The sequence below is a fragment of the Molossus molossus genome, unplaced genomic scaffold (genome assembly GCF_014108415.1).
Source record: "Molossus molossus isolate mMolMol1 unplaced genomic scaffold, mMolMol1.p scaffold_m16_p_17, whole genome shotgun sequence".
NCBI lineage: Eukaryota > Metazoa > Chordata > Mammalia > Chiroptera > Molossidae > Molossus > Molossus molossus.
The window spans coordinates 33,677,663-33,696,141 of NW_023425352.1; the positions used below are offsets into that span (position 1 = coordinate 33,677,663).

General features: G+C 37.2%; 1 protein-coding gene across 1 annotated transcript in view; it reads right to left on the reverse strand.

Moving 5' to 3' along the window:
* The window catches only part of LOC118632721 (gastric triacylglycerol lipase-like), a 176,189-nt gene that overhangs the window by 31,010 nt on the left and 126,700 nt on the right, over window positions 1-18,479 (reverse strand). Inside the window, exons 2-3 of the mRNA XM_036265940.1 lie at window positions 18,006-18,142; window positions 16,127-16,273 (exon numbers count right to left, since the gene is read on the reverse strand). Coding sequence (XP_036121833.1) covers window positions 16,127-16,273; window positions 18,006-18,142 — 284 coding nt within the window. The remainder of the gene's footprint in view (window positions 1-16,126; window positions 16,274-18,005; window positions 18,143-18,479) is intronic.

The window sequence follows — 18,479 nt, forward strand, 5'->3', positions numbered from 1 at the left end:
AAATATAACCATAATAAATGAAAATAGCAATAAATAAGTACATGTCAATAATAATCTTAAATATAAATGGATAGAACTCTACAATCAAAAGACACAGAGTACAGGATTGGATAAGTAAGCATGACTCAGATATATGGTTTGTACAAGAGACCCACCTCCCAACAAAAGACTTACATACGTAGAAAGTGAAGAAATAGAAACAAATCTTCCAAGCTAACAGAAAAATAAAAGAAAGAAAGCAAGGGTAGCAATATTAATATCTGATAAAATAGATTTCAAAATGAAGGCCATAACTAGAGACATAAAAAGGGCACTACATAATTTTAAAAGGATCTATCCAACAGGAGGATATAACCTTTGTAAACATATATGCACCTAATATACAAGCACCAAAATATATTAAAGCTTCTGGAAGACTCAAAGGAGAAATCCACAGCAATACAATCATAGCAGCAAACTTCAACACCCTGTTGACATCACTGGACAGATCCTCTAAACAAAAAAATTAACAAGGAAACAGAGACTCTAAATGAAGCACTAGATCAAATGGACTTAATAGATATCTACAAAGAATTACATCCCAAAACTGCAGAATTTATATTTTTCTCAACTGCACATGGGACATTCTAAAATATAGACCATATGTTAGGACACAAACTAAGTCTCTACAAGTTCATGAAGATTGAAATCATATCAAGCATCTTCTCAGATCACAATGGCATGAAACTAAAAATCAATTGCAACAAGAACATGCAAAGACATTTGAACACATGGAGGCTAAATAGCATGTTATTAAATAATGAATGGGTTACCAAGGAGATCAAGGAAGAAATTAAACACTTCCTGGAAACCAATGAAAATGAACACACAACAACACAAAACCAAAGAGATACAGCAAAAGCAGCTCTGAGAGAGAAGGTCATAGCACTACAGGCTTACCTCAAGAAACAAGAAAAAATTCTTATTGACTATCTAACCTCACAACTTAAAGAACTAGAAAGCAAACAAAAGAAAACCCCAGAGAAAATAGAAGGAAGAAAATAATAAAGAGCAGAAATAAACATCATAGAGAAAAAAAAAAAAATTCAAAGGGTCAATGAAACAAAGAGCTGGTTCTTCTAAAAGATAAACAAGATTGATAGACACTTAACTAGACTCACCAAGAAACAAAGAGAGAAAACCCAAATACACAAAATCAGAAATGAAAGAGGAGAAATAACAATTGACACCACAGAAATATAAAGTATTGTTAACAAATAATATGAACAATTATATGGCAATAACTTGGACAATTTAAACAAAATGGACAAATTTCTAGAAACACGTAGTTTCCCAAACTTAACCGGGAAGAGATAGAAAACTTGAACAGACAAGTAACAACTAAGGAAACTGAAGATGTAATCAAGCCTATCCCAGCAAACAAAAGCCCAGCCCCAGATGGCATCTCGGGGGAGTATTACCAAACATTCAAAGAAGAACTAACACCCATTTGCCTCAAACTTCCAAAAAATTCAAAAAGAAGAAAAACCTCAAAATCATTTTCAGGCAAGCAAAATTCTAATTCCAAAACCAGAAAAAGGCACTACTAAGAAAGAAAACTACAGGCCAAAATCCTTGATGAACATATACACCAAAACCCTGAACAAAATACTAGCAAATTGAATCCAGCAATACATTAAGAAAATTATTCTATAGATTACTTTGGTTAGTATGGACATTATGAAGTGGGATTCATTCCAGGGATGCAAGGCTGGTACAATATTTGCAAATCAATAAATGTGATACACCAAAAAAGAAAATGAAAGATACAAACCATATGATTATATCAAAAGATGCTGAAAAAGCACTCGAGAAAATCCAGCACCCATTTCTGATAAAAACGCTCAGCAATCTGGTAATAGAGGGATCATATCTAGACATAATAAAGGCCATATATAAAAGACTTACACCAACATCATATTCAATGGGCAAAAACTAAAAGCATTTCCCTTAAAAACAGGAACAAAACAGGAATGACCACTTTTGCCACGCTTATTTAACATAGCACTGGAAGTCTTAGCCACAGCAATCAAATATGAAGAAAAAATTAAAGGAATACAAATTTGAAAGGAGGAAGTGAAAATGTCATTATTCCAAGATGACATGATATCATACATAGCAACCGCTAAATACTCCATCAAAAATCTACTAGTTTTGATAAACAAATTTGGCAAGGTAGCAGGATACAAAATTAATGTCAAGAAATCGATGGCATTCTCATACACCAATAATAATCTCACAGAAAGAGAAACTAAAAAAACAATCCTAGTTACCATTGTGGCAAAAAAATTAACCTAGGAATAAACTAAACCAAAGAAGTAAAGGACCTATTTGCAGAAATCTACAGGTCATTAAAAAAATACAGGAAGATATAAAAAAATGAAAGCTCATACTTTTCATGGATGGAAGAATTAACATCATTAAAATGTCCATACTAACCAAAGCAATCTATAGATTAAATGCAATCTCCATCAAAATACCAACTACATATTTCATAGAACTAGAACAAATACTTCAAAAGTTCATATGGAACCAAAAAAAGACGTCAAATAGCCACAGCAATCTTGAAAAAGAAGGACAAAGTAGGTGGGATCACAACATTGCATATCAAGTTATACTACAAAGCTACTATAACCAAAACAGCCTGGTACTGGCACAAGAACAGGCAGATACAACAATGGAACAGAATAGACAACCAAGAAATTGACCTAAGACATTATGCTCAACTAATATTTGACAAAGGTGGCAAGAGCATACAATGGAGTAAAGACAGCCTCTTTAATTAATGGTGTTGCTAAGACATTATGCTCAACTAATATTTGACAAAGGTGGCAAGAGCATACAATGGAGTAAAGACAGCCTCTTTAATTAATGGTGTTGGGAGAAATGGACAACTCCATGCAAAAAAATGATACTAGACCATCAACTTACACCATATACAAGATTAAACTAAAATTAGATAAAAGACTTAAATATGACTCCTGAATTCATAAAAATCCTAGAAGAACATATAGGCAACAAAATTTCAGACCCATACACAGTAGAATTTTCATTGATACATCACCTAAGGCAACAGAAACGAAGGAGAAAATGAACACATGAGACTACATCAAATTAAAAAGCTTCTGCACAGCAAATGACACAACCACCAACATGCAAGGGGAACCCAAGTATGGGAGAGCATAACTGCCAATGATACATTAGATAAAGGGTTAATTTCCCAAATATATAGAGTGCTCATATAACTCAACAAAAGAAAGACAAAGAACCCAATTAAAAAATGGACAGAGGACGTAAATAAACACCTCTCGAAACAGAACATACGAATGGCCAAGAGACATATGAGGAAATGCTCAACATTACTAATCATCAGAGAGATGAATATTAAAACAACTATGAGGTATCACCTCACACCTGTCAAAATGGCCGCCATCAACAAATCATCAAACAACAAGTGTTGGCGAGGATGTGGAGAAAAGGGGACTCTAGTACACTGCTGGAGGACCACATAACCAGGGACACCGACTCAATCCCAGTAGGCTTGCGGAGACACAAGAGTGAGGCTGGGAGCCCACGGTTGGCAGTGGCCTTAGCTGGGAGCAGCGGCCTTAGCTGGGAGCAGCGCCCTAGGGTTAAACTCCCAAGCGGCTCCACAGCGCAGAGATGGGAAGGATGCTAAAATAACCACAGCCACTTATCCTGGGCTCTGGAAGAGGGAGAGCAGACTGGATTGGAACTGTGTGGGGACACTTGGAATTTGGAGGACGCTCAGAGCTTCTGATGAGTTGCAACCACGCAGGACGGTGGGCATATTGCTCTTTCCCAGGGCTCTGGGTAGAGCGGTGGCCCCTCCCTTGAAGACTCAACCCTACCTGGTGGCCACTGAAATGCAAATTGAGGCCCATTAACAACCAGCATCTGCCCCACCCTCAGAAAATCCTGTTATGCTGAACACCTGAGGGAGTTTTTCATTCAACTGAGAGCCAAGGTTCTTCAAGTAACTGCTTGAAAAGCTAGAGGATAACTGTACTTTTTCTGGACTAGCAACTCTAACCAGGAAAGTAATACTTGAGAGTGGTGTTTAATATGAGTTCTCCCTGGCTCATCCAAACACAGGAGAGGGAGCCACAAACAGCAAAACACCAACACCCACAGGGAAAATTTGGAAGGCTCCAAAGTCCACTGTGATAGCCAAAATAATGAAACACAGAAACAAAAACCAAATGAAAAACCAAGAGATCTCTACCAAAGATGAGATAAATGAGGTACAGTTAAGCAAGTTAACAGAACTAGAATTCAGAGCCATGATCTTCAGGAAGCTCAACAGCATGTGTAACGACATGAGCACCATGAGTAAAGACATAGAAATATTGAAAATCAACTAGTTGGAAGTTAAAAACCACCAAGAAGAAATGAAAATGACATATCAGAAATTAAAGAACACATTGGAAGGTGTAAACAGCAGAGTAGAGGAAGCTGAGGACCGGATCAGTGAATTAGAAGAAGGGGGAGAAAAAAATCAACCAATCAGAAGACCAAAAGGAAAAAACAATTAAAAAACAGGACGACAACTTAAGAGAACTGTGGGAGAATTGGAAATGTAATAACATTTGTATCATATGAGTCCCCAAAGAAGAAGAAAATGAGCAAGGGTTAGAGAATATATTTGAAGAAATAGTGACCGACAACTTCCCTAATTTGGTGAAGGAAGAAGGCATTCAAGTTCAAGAAGCACAGAGAGCCCCAAGTAAGAAGAACCCAAACAGGCCTACACCAAGACACATAGTAATCAAAATACCAAAAATTAAAGACAAAGAGAGAATCCTAAAAGCAGCAAGAGATAGCAACAGGTTACCTACAAAGAAAACTCCATAAGGCTCTCAGCTGACTTCTCAACAGAAACACTACAGGCCAGAAGGGAATGGCATGAGGTAATCAACGTCATGAAAAGCAAGGATTTGAATCCAAGACTACTCTACCCAGCAAGGCTCTCATTCAAAATAGGAGGTCAAATAAAGAGCTTTTCAGACCCCCCAAAAAAAGGCTAAGGGAATATATAAGCACCAAACCAGCACTGCAAGAAATGTTAAAAGGACAGCTCTAATTAGCAGGAGAAATGGGAAGAAAAATAGAACCACACTAAACAAAAATGGCAATAAATAAATACATATCAATAATCACCTTAAATGTAAATGGATTGAATGGTCTGATAAAAAGACACAGAGTAGCTGACTGGATAAGAAAGCATGACTCATCTATATGTTGCTTACAAGAGACCCACCTCACAACAAAAGACTCACATAGGTTGAAAGTGAAGGGATGGGAAAAAATCTTTCAAGCAAACAGAAAGAAAAAAAAGCTGAAGTAGCAATACTCATATCTGATAAAATAGATTTCAAAATGAAGACCATAACTAGAGACAAAGAAGACTACTACATAATATTAAAGAGATCTATCCAACAAGAAGATATAACCTTGACAAACATATATGCACCCAATATAGGAGCACCAAAATATATTGAGAATCTTCTGGAAAACTTCAAAGGAGAAATCGATAGCAATACAATCATAGCAGGGGACTTCAACACCCAGTTGACATCACTGGATAGATCCTCTAGACAAAAAAATTAGCAAGGAAACAGAGACTCTAAATGAAGCATTCTAGACAGAATGAACTTAATAGATATCTACAGAAAATTATACCCAAAACTACAGAATTGACATTCTTCTCAAGTGCACATGGGACATTCTCAAAGACAGACCACATGTTAGGACACAAACTAAGTCTCTACAAGTTCAAGAAGATTGAAATCATATCAAGCATCTTCTCAGATCACAATGGCATGCAACTAGAAATCAACTGCAACAAGAACATGCAAAGACATTTGAACACATGGAAGCTAAACAGCATGTTATTAAACAATAAATGGGTCAACAAGGAGATCAAGGAAAAAACTGAAAACTTCCTGGAATCCAATGAAAATGAACAGATAACAACACAAAACCTATGAGATACAGTGAAAGCAGTTCTGAGAGAGAAGTTCATAGCACTACAGGCCTACCTCAAAAAACAAAAAAAAATCTCTAATAGATTACCTAACCTCGCAACTTAAAGAACTAGAAAGCAAACAAAAAGAAAACCCCAGAGCAAGTAGAGGGAAGAAACAAGGAAATTTCAGAGCAGAAATAAATGACATAGAGACCAAAAAAAAAATTCAAAGGATCAATGAAACAAAGAGCTGGTTTTTCAAAAAGATAAACAAGATTGATGGACCCTTAGCTAGACTCACCAAGAAACAAAGAGAGAAAACCCAAAGAGAGAAAATCAGAAATGAAAGAGGAGAAGTGACAACTGATACCACAGAAATACAGAAGATCAATAACAACTACTATGAACAATGATATGGCAACAAACTCGACAATCTAAGCAAAATGGACAAATTTCTAGAAATACATAGTCTCCCAGAACTGGACTGGGAAGAGAGAGAAAACTTGAACAGAACAATAACTACAGAAGAAATTGAAGATGTAATCAAGACTCTCCCAGAAAACAAAAGCCCAGGTCCGGATGGCTTCACGGGGCAGTTTTAGCGAACATTCAAAAAAGAACTAACACCCATTCTCCTCAAACTATTTCAGAAAATTGAAGAAAAAGGAAGACTTCCAAATCGTTTTATGAGGCCAGCATAATTCTAATTCTAAAACCAGAAAAAGACTTTACAAAGAAAGAAAACTACAGGCCAATATCCCTGATGAATATAGACGCCAAAATCTTGAACAAAATACTAGCAAATAAGATCCAGCAATACATCAAAAAAATTATTCCCCATGACCAAGTGGGATTCTTCTCAGGGATGCAAGTCTGGTACAATATTCACAAATCAATAAATGTGATACACCACATAAACAAAATGAAAGATAAAAACCACATGATCGTATCAATAGGTGCTGAAAAAGCATTCGACAAAATACAGCATCCATTTCTGATAAAAACACTCAGCAATGTGGGAATAGAGGGATCATATCTTGACATAATAAAGGCCATATATGAAAAACCGACAGCCAACATCATGTTCAATGGGCAGAAACTAAAAACATTTCCCTTAAGAACAGGAACAAGACAGGGATGCCCACTTTCACCACTCTTATTTAACATAGTATTGGAAGACTTAGCCACAGCAATCAGACAGGAAGAAAAAATAAAAGGGATCCAAATTGGAAAGGAGGAAGTGAAACTCTCATTATTCCCAGATGACATGATACTATACATAGAAAACCTCAAAGACTCCATCAAAAATTTACTAGACTTAATAAATGAATTTGGCAAAGTAGAAGAATACAAAATAAATGTCAGGAAATCAATGGCATTCTTATACACCAATGATGAACTCACAGAAAGAGAAATTTTTTAAAAAAATCATATTTACTATTGCCACAAAAAATTAAGATACCTAAGAATAAACTTAACCAAAGAAATAAAGGACTAATTCATAGAAAACTACAGGTCATTGAAAAAAGAAATAGAGGAAGACATAAAAAAGTGGAAGCACATACCCTGTTCATGGATTGGAACAATTAACATCATTAAAATGTCCATACTACTCAAAGCAATCTGTACATTCAATGCAATCCCCATCAAAATACCAACGACATACTTCACAGAACTAGAATAAATACTTCAAAAGTTCATCTGAAACCAAAATAGACCTCGAATAGCCACAGCAATCTTGAAAAAGAAGAACAAAGTTGGAGGGATCACATTACCAGATTTCAGGTTATACTACAAAGCCACTATAATCAAAACAGTCTGGTGCTGGCACAAGAACAGGCATATAGACCAGTGGAACAGAATAGAGAACCCAGAAATGGACCCAAGACAATATGCTCAATTAATATTTGACAAAGGTGGCAAGAGCATACAGTGGAGTAAAGACAGCCTCTTTAATAAATGGTGTTGGGAAAATTGGACAGCTACATGCAAAAAAATGAAACTAGACCATCAACTTACACCATACACAAAAATAAACTCAAAATGGATAAAAGACTTAAATGTGACCCGTGAATCCATAAAAATTTTAGAAGAAAATGTAGGCATCAAAATTTCAGACATTATACGCAGCAGAATTTTCACTGATACATCACCTAAGGCAACAGAAACAAAGGAGAAAATGAACACATGGGACTATATCAAACTCAAAAGCTTCTGCACAGCAAAAGAAACAATCATCAAAATGGAAAGGCAACCCACTGTATGGGAGAGCATTATTGCCAATGATATATCAGATAAGGGGTTAATTTCTAGTATATTTAGAGTGCTCATACAACTCAGAGAACTAGACACCTCTCCAAATAGGACATACAAATGGCTAAGAGACATATGAAGAAATGCTCAGCATCACTAACCATCAGAGGGAGGCAAATTAAAACAACGATGAGGTATGACCTCACATCTGTCAGAATGGCCATCATCAACAAATCATCCAGCAACAAGTTTAGGCAAGGGTGTGAAGAAAACGGGACTCTATTACACTGCTGATGGGAATGCATACTGGTGCAGCCACTATGGAAAACAATATGGTGTTACCTCAAAAAATTAGAAATGAAACTTCAATTTAACCCAGTGATCCCACTTAGAAGCCTGAAACACCAATCAGAAAGAGTATATGTACTTCCGTGTTTGTAGCAGCACTATTTACAATAGCTAATATGTGGAATAAGCCCAAATGACATCAGTAGATGAATGGATAAAAAAGCAGTGATACATATGCACAATGGAGTACTATGCAGCTGTAAGAAAGAAAGATCTCTTATCCTTTGTGACGACATGGAGGGACCTGGAAAGTGTCATCCTAAGCGAAACAAGCCAAACAGAGAAAGACAAGTATCATGATCTCACTTATTTGTGGAATATTGTGAACATAAAAGTCTGAGGAATGGGGAAATCCCTGATACGTGGAAGTGGGGTACAGACTGACAATCCCCAGAAGAGGGGGTGGTTGGGGACAGATAAACCACAGAACTTATATACATGTATGCATGTATATACGGATATAAACAACAAAGCTGGGGAGAGGGTGGGGGAAAGGGGGATGTGAGAATCAGTGAGGGGAAAAGGAGAAACATCTGTAAAAAATTAATTAATTAATTAAAAAAAATAAAATATAAAACTAAACTATTTGTAAAATATAGAAAAGATAAAAATGTTCAAAAATAAACATAAGTAATAAAGTTTTAATCTTGAATTTCAAAAAAAAATTAAAGGTTTTATTTGGATTCTGATTCAAACAAAATGTAAAAATAAGTTGACATTTATAAGACAATGGGAAATTTGAACACTGACTGGATATTTTATTATATAAAGAAAATATGGAGATGATAATGGTATTGTTATGTTAAACAAAGAAAGAGTTCTTCTTCTTTTTACTTTGCTTTAATCCTCACCAGAGTTTATTTTTCCATAGATTTTTTTCCAGATAGAGTGGAAGGGAGGAACAGAGAGAGAAGGAAACATCCATGTGAGAAAGACATATCGACTGGTTTCCTGATTGGCTGCTGCCCACAAGCCCCCTACTGAAGCCAGGGGATGGAAACCAGGACTCTTTGGTCTGCAGGCTGAAGCTCTACCCGCTGAGCCAGACCCACCAGGGAAAAAAAGAGATCTTATCTTCTACAAATACGACCGGAAATACTCATGGATGAAACATGTCAAGTCTCAAATTTGCTTAAAATTAATACAAGAAGAGGGAAGTAGAAAGAGCAATTTATCCTCAAAGATCAGCTGATACCTTACCAGTTCAGAGTTAGAAATGAGAGATATTAGCAGGGCTGCTGTAGAAGCAAATATATTTACTTGTGTTCAAAGACCCAAACCAAAGCTGCCTTTGTTTGCTAAATGTAAACCAAAGAAAAGGCAATTAGCTGGAAAACCACTGGAGACTGTGAGAATATGATGACTGTCTTTTTCTTGAGAAGGCAGAGTAAGGAAACATCTGACTCCTTAATTGGCTTCCCAGCACGCATATTTGACAGTCACTGAGATTGTCATGTCAGTTTATTAAAGGCTTCTATGGAAGTTCACTAAAATAATTGAAATAACGGCTGCTAAATAATATCCTTTTAGAAATGATTTTTTGTTTCCACATTAAAAATAAAGCTGAGGTGGTAAAAATTAATTAGAAAGCTTCAGGCTTTCTAGCAAAGGTTGAGAGACATGACAATATAATAAAAATCATTAACAGATGTTTGTGACTATTTATTATATTCTATATATTATACTGTGTACAAGGTACTCTTGATCTCATTTTTACTTTATACATTAACTCTACCATGGAGTGATAAATGGGATCCAAAAAGCTAAACTACATTACATATGAGGTAACTGTATTATAGGGTTTATAAAATTCCCCAGATGAGGCTGTGTTTACTGGAAATTTTGGAAGTTTCAGGGAGCCATTATTTTGAGGGACGGTGTATCAACTGCTGGGAATTGTACATTCAGACTTAAATATCAGTGGAAATGTTTCTGGATCCCGTGGTTGCCAGGACAGTGCCAGTGTTTTAAAAAATCATTGGGCCCTGGCCGGTTTGGCTCAGCGGTTAGAGCGTCGGCCTGCGGTCGAGAGAGACCCAGGTTCGGTTCCCGCTAAGGGCCTGTACCTCGGTTGCAGTTTGTCCCTGGCCCTGGTTGGTCGTGCGGGGGGCAGCCACTCGATGTGTCTCTTTCACATTGATGTTTCTCTCTCTCTCTCTCTCTCTCTCTCTCTCTCTCTCTCTCTCTCTCTCTCTCCCTCCCCCTCCCACTCTATGTAAAACAAAAAATGGAAAAATGTCCTCGGGTGAGGATAAAAAAATAAAAAAAAAAAATCATTGGTTAGTTGCTGCCTGTTTTGTGGTTGAGGTCTCAGGATCTGGGGGCAGAATAGCTGTTGGAATGGAGAGCACACCCTTTGCTTCGTAATTTTCTGAACCAGGACTGTCTGTTGCTTCCTAATCTATCCCTGCTTTCTTCTCCCTAGAAAGTGACAATGAGCTGACTTCAGCTCAGTGTGCAGCCTCATTTGTCTTTTCATGGAGTTAAACCAGCAAAAGAGCAGGTGCTATTCCGACTGTACAGACAGGAAGACTGAGCTTCAGCAGTAATAGACCACAGAAGGCAATTTACTCAGTCTCAAGCATTCATAAGAGGGGTCAATATTCAATCCCAGGACTGTTTTATGGAGGCACTCATGATTCATGGATCATAATCTGTGCTGGCTTTAGAAGATAAATTGAGTGAGAAGATTGGAAGAGAAGTTTCACCTCCTCGGGAATGTGTGCCTTTGAATGTTCCTAGATAAATTTTTAATAGAAAAATCAAATTGAAAAAAATTATTCTAAATCAAAATGAGCCATGGAAGTTTTTGAATGCTAATATATTTCAGAAGGAAAAATTACAGAAAGAAGCATTGCATCTCAAACATTACAGAAAATCACTTGGGAGAGAAAAAGGTATTTTGGAAAAATGAATGATTCTTGAAATCCAGAACTAATTTTTATCTTTTTACATCATAGCAATAATTTCTTTGTAGACTTCTTGAGGAGCATCCAGTCCCCAGACAAAATCCACATAATTGTAAGAAGAAATCTCCTTTTTGTAAATGACGTTAGGGAGGTTGGAAAGCAAAATTTCAACATCACGAGGGTCAGCCACCCAGTCGTGGCCGCCGTACCACACTGCAATTGGCACATTCATCTGGTTCCAGTAGTACCTGGGAGGTGTGGGCTAATACACAAAAGACAAAGAAAAACAGTTTTCATAAGTATCTGCAGTTTAAATCCCAATATTTACTCCCTGGGTAGCTTATACAACAAAAACTGGCCTAGATATATTTCATTCAGCTATAATCGATATAAAACATTATATTAGTTTTAGGCATACAACATAACATTTTGCTATATGTAAATCTAGTTAATATCCATCTCTTTAAAAAGTTGTAATTGTTTTTTCTTACAATGGGAATTTTTAAGATTCACTCTGTTGGCAACTTTCACATATGCACTACAATATCATTAACTGTAGTCACCATGCTGCTCATCACATTCTCAGGAATTATTTATTTAATAACTGGAAGTTTGTAACCTTTTTACTACTTTCGCCCATTTTGCCTACTGTCCGCCCCTTCTCTGGCATCTATCAACCTGTTCTCTGTAGCTATGAGCTCAGTTCTACTGTGGTTTGTTTTTACTGTTTTCAATTCCGCATGTGAGGTCATACAGTCTCTATTTTTCTCTTACTTATTTCACTTAGTGTAATGTCCTCAAATTTCATCCATGTTGCCACAAATGTCATGGCCTGGTTTTATAAGTCAATTCTAAACAATGACTGCTCAGAGAAAGTCTCCTTTATCCACAGAGCAAATTGGATTCAATATGATTTAGGTCAGTGCTGCTCCAATTTAACAGGCTTGTGAGTCACTTAGGGATCTTGTTAAAATGAAAATTCTGATTCGGTACATCTGGGGAAGAGCCTAGCTTCTGCATTCCCAGGTGATGCTGCTGCTGCTGGTCCTGGACCATGCTTTGAATAGTGAGCCTTCAGATAGCAATTTTAACAAATTAAAAATTTAGATTTCAACTCCAACTGAAAGAAGTCAACTTGATTGGATTCTAACTGTAATAGATGGTTTCTGCCTAAACACTCTAAAATATGATCTCCTCAAAATGTCCTGAGTCATTTATTTTGGCTTTGTATTGACTTTCCAGTGTGGTCAGTCTGCAGATCTATCAGTTCATTTAAAAAGTTGTATTTATTAAATACTTGCCTGAGTCTAGAGTCTTGTCTCACCACTCGGCACTTGACTTTCCGGGTTCATTCTATTGTGGATTTTTTTAATATAACATAGTATTTGAAAAAACCGTGGTAGAGGGAAACCGCAAAAGTCGAAACGTGAAGTGGCGAGGGACAACTGTCTATAAATAAAGAATCCTACTTCGTGGAAATTCATTTATCTTGGTAGAGGGTGGAACTGATTAACTGCGATAAACGAGGGCCTACGGTACTTAGTATTGGTTCAAATTCTGAGAAAAGCTATCATCAGTCTCATTTCCTATTTCTAGAAAATCACCATTCACACATGGCCTTTATGAAGGCTCATAAAGCAGGACACAGAGAGAGAGAGAGAGAGAGAGAGTCACTGCCATATTTCCCAGAGAATTTTGTGAATTTTTAAAATATTCTATTCTGAGAAAATAGAATAGACTACATTTTTCTATATACTACAATATTTTTATTTTCACTTCAGGTAATAGTCAACTTTCCACACAAAGGATTTTAGCATTTGCAATTTTTCTTAGTATCTTAATGCATTATTATAGTTGAAGATCATCCTGAGCTATTATCAGCTTGCTTGGAGAAGGTTGGAGTAAGGATTAGGTTATTCCAGTTCCATGTAATCAATGGAGTCCTCTGATTACTGGTATTAGAGCCCAGTAGAAAGACAGATTCAAAGCAATCTCTGTTTGGGGGGTTGGAATGGGTGGTGATTGGGGTGGGGGAAGTGCTTTCAACAAATGTTGATCTGATGCTGTTCTGAAAACCTCTTCAAAGACAACAAATATGTAAAAAAAATGGGGGCATCTTCTTCACACAGGATATTGTGTTTAAAAGACATAAATCCCTTCTAAATACTGAGTCATGGAAGCAGGTGAAAATTAGTTGTATTCAGCTACCACGTGGGTGGAAAAATTGGGGGTAGGGTAAGGAGGAAAACAAAAGAACTACACACACCAAGAAATGAAGGTACTTCCCTTGTTCATATTTAGCCAGTGATAATATGAGAATCTACCCTGAGTGAAGGATTTATAGACATTCTCCCATTAAGTATTATCAATCACTCCTCAAATCTAGGGGGAGAGATGAAGAAATTATTGTCTGAACTCTCATTGACCTCAAGTAGGACAGACTCCAAGCTTGGGCTCTTTGTACTACAAGGTGCACAGTGTGGCTGCCTGCACCACACGGTGCCTGCTGCTGGGAAGGATGTCCAGCTTTGACCGGCAGGTGCACCAGCGTTCCTTCATGTCTGGAAGTGTGCTGGAATCACCTCCCTGCCTGACAACAAAGGAGAGCATCGTGTTCAAGAAGACCAGAGAGTCCAGCTCTAGCTCCTGAACAGTTAGAAGTACTGGTTTATTATACTAAGTAATTGCACTTAGGAAAGGAGAGAACAGTGTGCCAGGGGTCTGGGAAACAGGGCAGGTCTGTCTACTGTGGTGAGGGGTGATTAAATTCTAAAAAAACAACCTGGCCAATTTGGCTCCGTAGTAGAGTGTCGGCCCGGGAGACAAAGAGTCAAGGGTTAGATTTCAGTCAAGAGCATGTACTTTGGTTGTGGTTAGTCCCAGCGTTGGTCGGGGTCATGCGGGAGGCATCCAGTCAATGTGTCCCTCTCACATCGATGTTTCTCTCTCTCTCCCTCTCTCTCCCTCCCACTCTATCTGAAGATATATGGAAAAATATTCTCGGGTGAGGATTAAAAAAAAAAATTCTGAAAGTATTGTCACCTGGAGCGATGTGGTTTTCGAGAGCAGCTTGACTGAGCACTGGAGCGTGAGAGAACATTGGGAGGATGAGACTATCAATGAAGGAATCACAGGGCAATAATACTCTGCAATTCCCTCAAGGCTAGGTTTGGGCACTAAGGTTGCTTTGGAAAATAGATACACAGTTATTGTAATTTCATCTTTAACCATTTAAATATTTGTCTTTCAGAATATGGAAGATTTCAACTTTAACAAGCTTACCCAATGATAGTGCTTCCTGTTCTCTTTCCGGTTTCCCCAATCAAAAGCTTGAAGTTTCTCAGTCTTAACAATCTAATGTAGAGAAATTAAGAACACAGGAAAATATAAACTCTGCTTGCTATGTGAAAAATAAAGCACAAACATGTCCAAGTGGTCTAACTTTTAATTAAACAATGATTATAAAACATCTTTTTTCATTCCCAAAATGAAATATATTAATCATCCCAGACAAGGTACTGATGCGAGTTTAAAGGCAGCTTTGCTTTCATGAAAATCATTCCTTTCTTTGCTGCCCAGAGCACCTGTTTCACAGGATTTTTATTCACATGAAATGTTAGTTATTTTCAGCTGGTAGTCACATGCCATAAAAATTTCCCACCAGGGGCATTTGACAGAACATTTTAAGAATGTGCTTTAGATCCAGGCTCACAAAATAAATTTTAACAGCGTTTGTGAAATGTACCTGGCTCCAGTGGAGCATGTTTTGAACAGAAGTCTGCTCTGGATTATGTGACAGATATACATCCATGCGAGTCTAGAAAGAAAACACACACACGTACACTCAGACTTAGATCTTCATTCAGCTTCTCAAAACAGCTAAGTTGTAAGTTCTTCTGACTCAGTTCGAGTGTTTAAGGGCACGTTTACTGGAAGGATATGAGTGACACAGTTGTACATCACTTTAGAGCTTGCAAAGGACCACTGCACAGGCTAACTGGTTTAATTTGTAGGCACTCCAAGAGAAGAGCTTGCCCTTGCTGGTGTTGCTCAGTGGTTAGAGCATTAGCCCATGAACCGATGGGTCCGGGGATTGATTCCCACTCAAGGGTTTGTACCTGGGTTTCAGGTTCGATCCCAGGCCCAGGTCAGGGCATGTGCAGGATGCAACCAATTGATGTGTCTCTTTCACATTGATGTCTCTCTCTCCCCTCCCCCACTCCCTTCTACTGTTTCTAAAAAAATTTTTAAAAAATAAGTGGGAAAAAAAATACCCTCAGGTGAAGATTAACAAAGAAAAAACAAAGGAGAGCCTATCATCTCCATTTTTTTTCTTAATGGAACATTATATATAGTGAGTTGTAATTCCTTTTTCTATGTCATAGGACAACGCGGTGGTGAAGGGAGCTGCAGGAGATGTAACTGGGAGCATTGACTTGCGATTTCTCTTGGGCTTACCTGCATGTCATGTACACAATTCTGAAGCTACTCCTAGTTCCTATGAAGTACGCTTTCTAAGTGATGATGGGACAAGTAATAAAAAATGTGGCCCCAAATACTCAAAATAGAAAATTCAATGCATACAAACCATGTTCAAGTTCTTCTGGTCGAATCCAAAATGGAGAAATATAGCATTGCTGCAGAGGGCCTCTAGTTTCTCTCGGGTACACACTTCATTGGCCAAAATATTATCAAAATAGTTGTGTGGATAAAATGCTTTGTTACCAAATATAATCTGAAAAATAAAAGCAGTAGGGGGTTGGAAAACTAAAGCTGCAGAAAAGACTCATTGATTGGTCTAATTTATTGGTACAGTTGTGACTATGTTGATGATATTTTCATTTTTTAATGCTGTTTTAAGAATCTAATATTAGCAGTCTATGTGTCTCTCTCATATTGATATTTGTCTCTCTCTCGTCCTCCCTCTCTCCCTCCCACTCTATCTAAAGATAAATGCAAAAATGTCCTCCGGTGAGGATAAAAAATAAGAAAAAAAGAATCTCAAACATTTTCGATAATTCCCATAATAAAGTTTGGGAATGGGCAGGGCATATTTTAATATTGGTCATTTATTGCTGCATTGAGAACTATGCCGTGGCAGAAGAGAAGTATAAGACATTGAGAAGAAGAATAAGACACAGGAATTACAGTCTAGTTGAGGTATTAGAGCTACAAAATAAAGTCATAACACATCATGGCAGAATGTCGCACTTAAGTGTTAAGATGTGTGATGTCAACAATAAATCATGGAAAATTCAGAAAGGGAAATGGTGATTCCGAGTCATATTTTCAGCCAAGTCTTCAGAAAGACAAAGAGGATAGGTAGTTTAATAATTGAAAAAACTGGACGTAACTCTTCTGGAGGAAAATAGACCTTTTGTCATCCTCATTCTGTACATGAGAAAACATAATGCTAATAAATAGTCAGGGTCTTGGGATAATTAGAACTGATTGTAACTAGAATCCTGACCCAAGGCCCTCGCCCCTGATGTGAGGCTTACCTGATGTGAGGTGTAATGTAGTTTTTTGTTTTTTGTTTGTTTTTTGCTTGTTTTGTGTGTGTATGTGTGTGTTTTACCACTTTCTACTTCACCTATGAGAAAAATCTGAGTACCAGTAGGATATAAATTAGTTCTGCATCAATATAGCCAGGGTCATCACAAAAGCACACATTTTGAATAAATGCTTTGACCCTAAGAGAAGTTTCCTAGGCTGTAGACACATGTTAATTAAGAGTGAAAAGGAATGAATACTACAAAATCAGACAAGGAAATGGTACCATTACATTGTACATTTTGAGGCCAAACTGTTTTCTTTAAGGAAACTGTATACATGTTGGTTTTGGTGTCTGGGAGAAGTAGGTGATTAAGCTTTGGAAACATAAAGATTATTAATTCTCTGTCATGCATGCCTACTTAGCATTTATGGTTTGTTAAAATCTACGCTGTTTCGTTATGAAATCCCTATTTAAAAAGAAAGGAGCTCTTAGGGAAAGGTTTAGAAAGCCAAGCGTATTTAAAGATGGTTCTCAAAGTTTGGTCATTCAACCATTACTTTTCTCTTTCTCCTTTCCCATCCTTTCCCTTTCTATCCTATTCTTCTTCCTAGTCTTCTTGGCTCAGTTCATTTCAGTTCTCATTGGACTCTTTTGTTTTGTTTTGTTTTGTTTCCCCTTCCCCACTCCAGGGGTGGAATCACAGTGTGGACAGAGCTGTGTGGGGTGCTTGGTAAATGAAATATCTATGAGAGCATTGCTACGCACACACAGTAATCAAGAACCAAGAAATATATAGGATCTCACCAGCTATAGTGGGGATTTCAACATGGTCAATGCTATTGAAGAAATTATACAGTAAATATCTACATTTCTATCTAACATGATTGTTCAGGTGTTTTTGTTTCTTTCCATCACTTTGAAATCCATGAACAACTTGATATCTTACATTCAGTTAAAAAGACACACATACCTTGAAGAGGAATGGAGGAAATAGAAAAAATTTTTTTAACGGGCTTTTGGAGTGCTTCAAGGTAGTAATGGGAGCTAATGCATAAAAGGTTTTGATTCTTTCAGCCAGATTGGGATAAGTAGAAAAGGCAATAAAACCTGTAACAGAACAAGAAATGGATGAAATTGTGGGGGGGTGTCTGTGTGTGTGTGTCTGTGTGAATGCGTATGTGTTACACTGTGACATTGTTTTAGGTTTAACAGAATGGCCATCTGCCAAAAAAACTGATAAATTAACTATCCCTGCTTGTTCAAGGTAATCAGATTTCAGTATTTTTTAAAATGTGTTATATTTCCATAGATTCTCTATGGGGACGTGAGATTAGAACTTTTAAAAAGTTATTATTAACTCTTTTATCTGACTTTAGAAATAAAGGGCAACTTTAGGATATTCATACAGTTGCAAAAAAGAGTTATGTATACTATATGTACAATT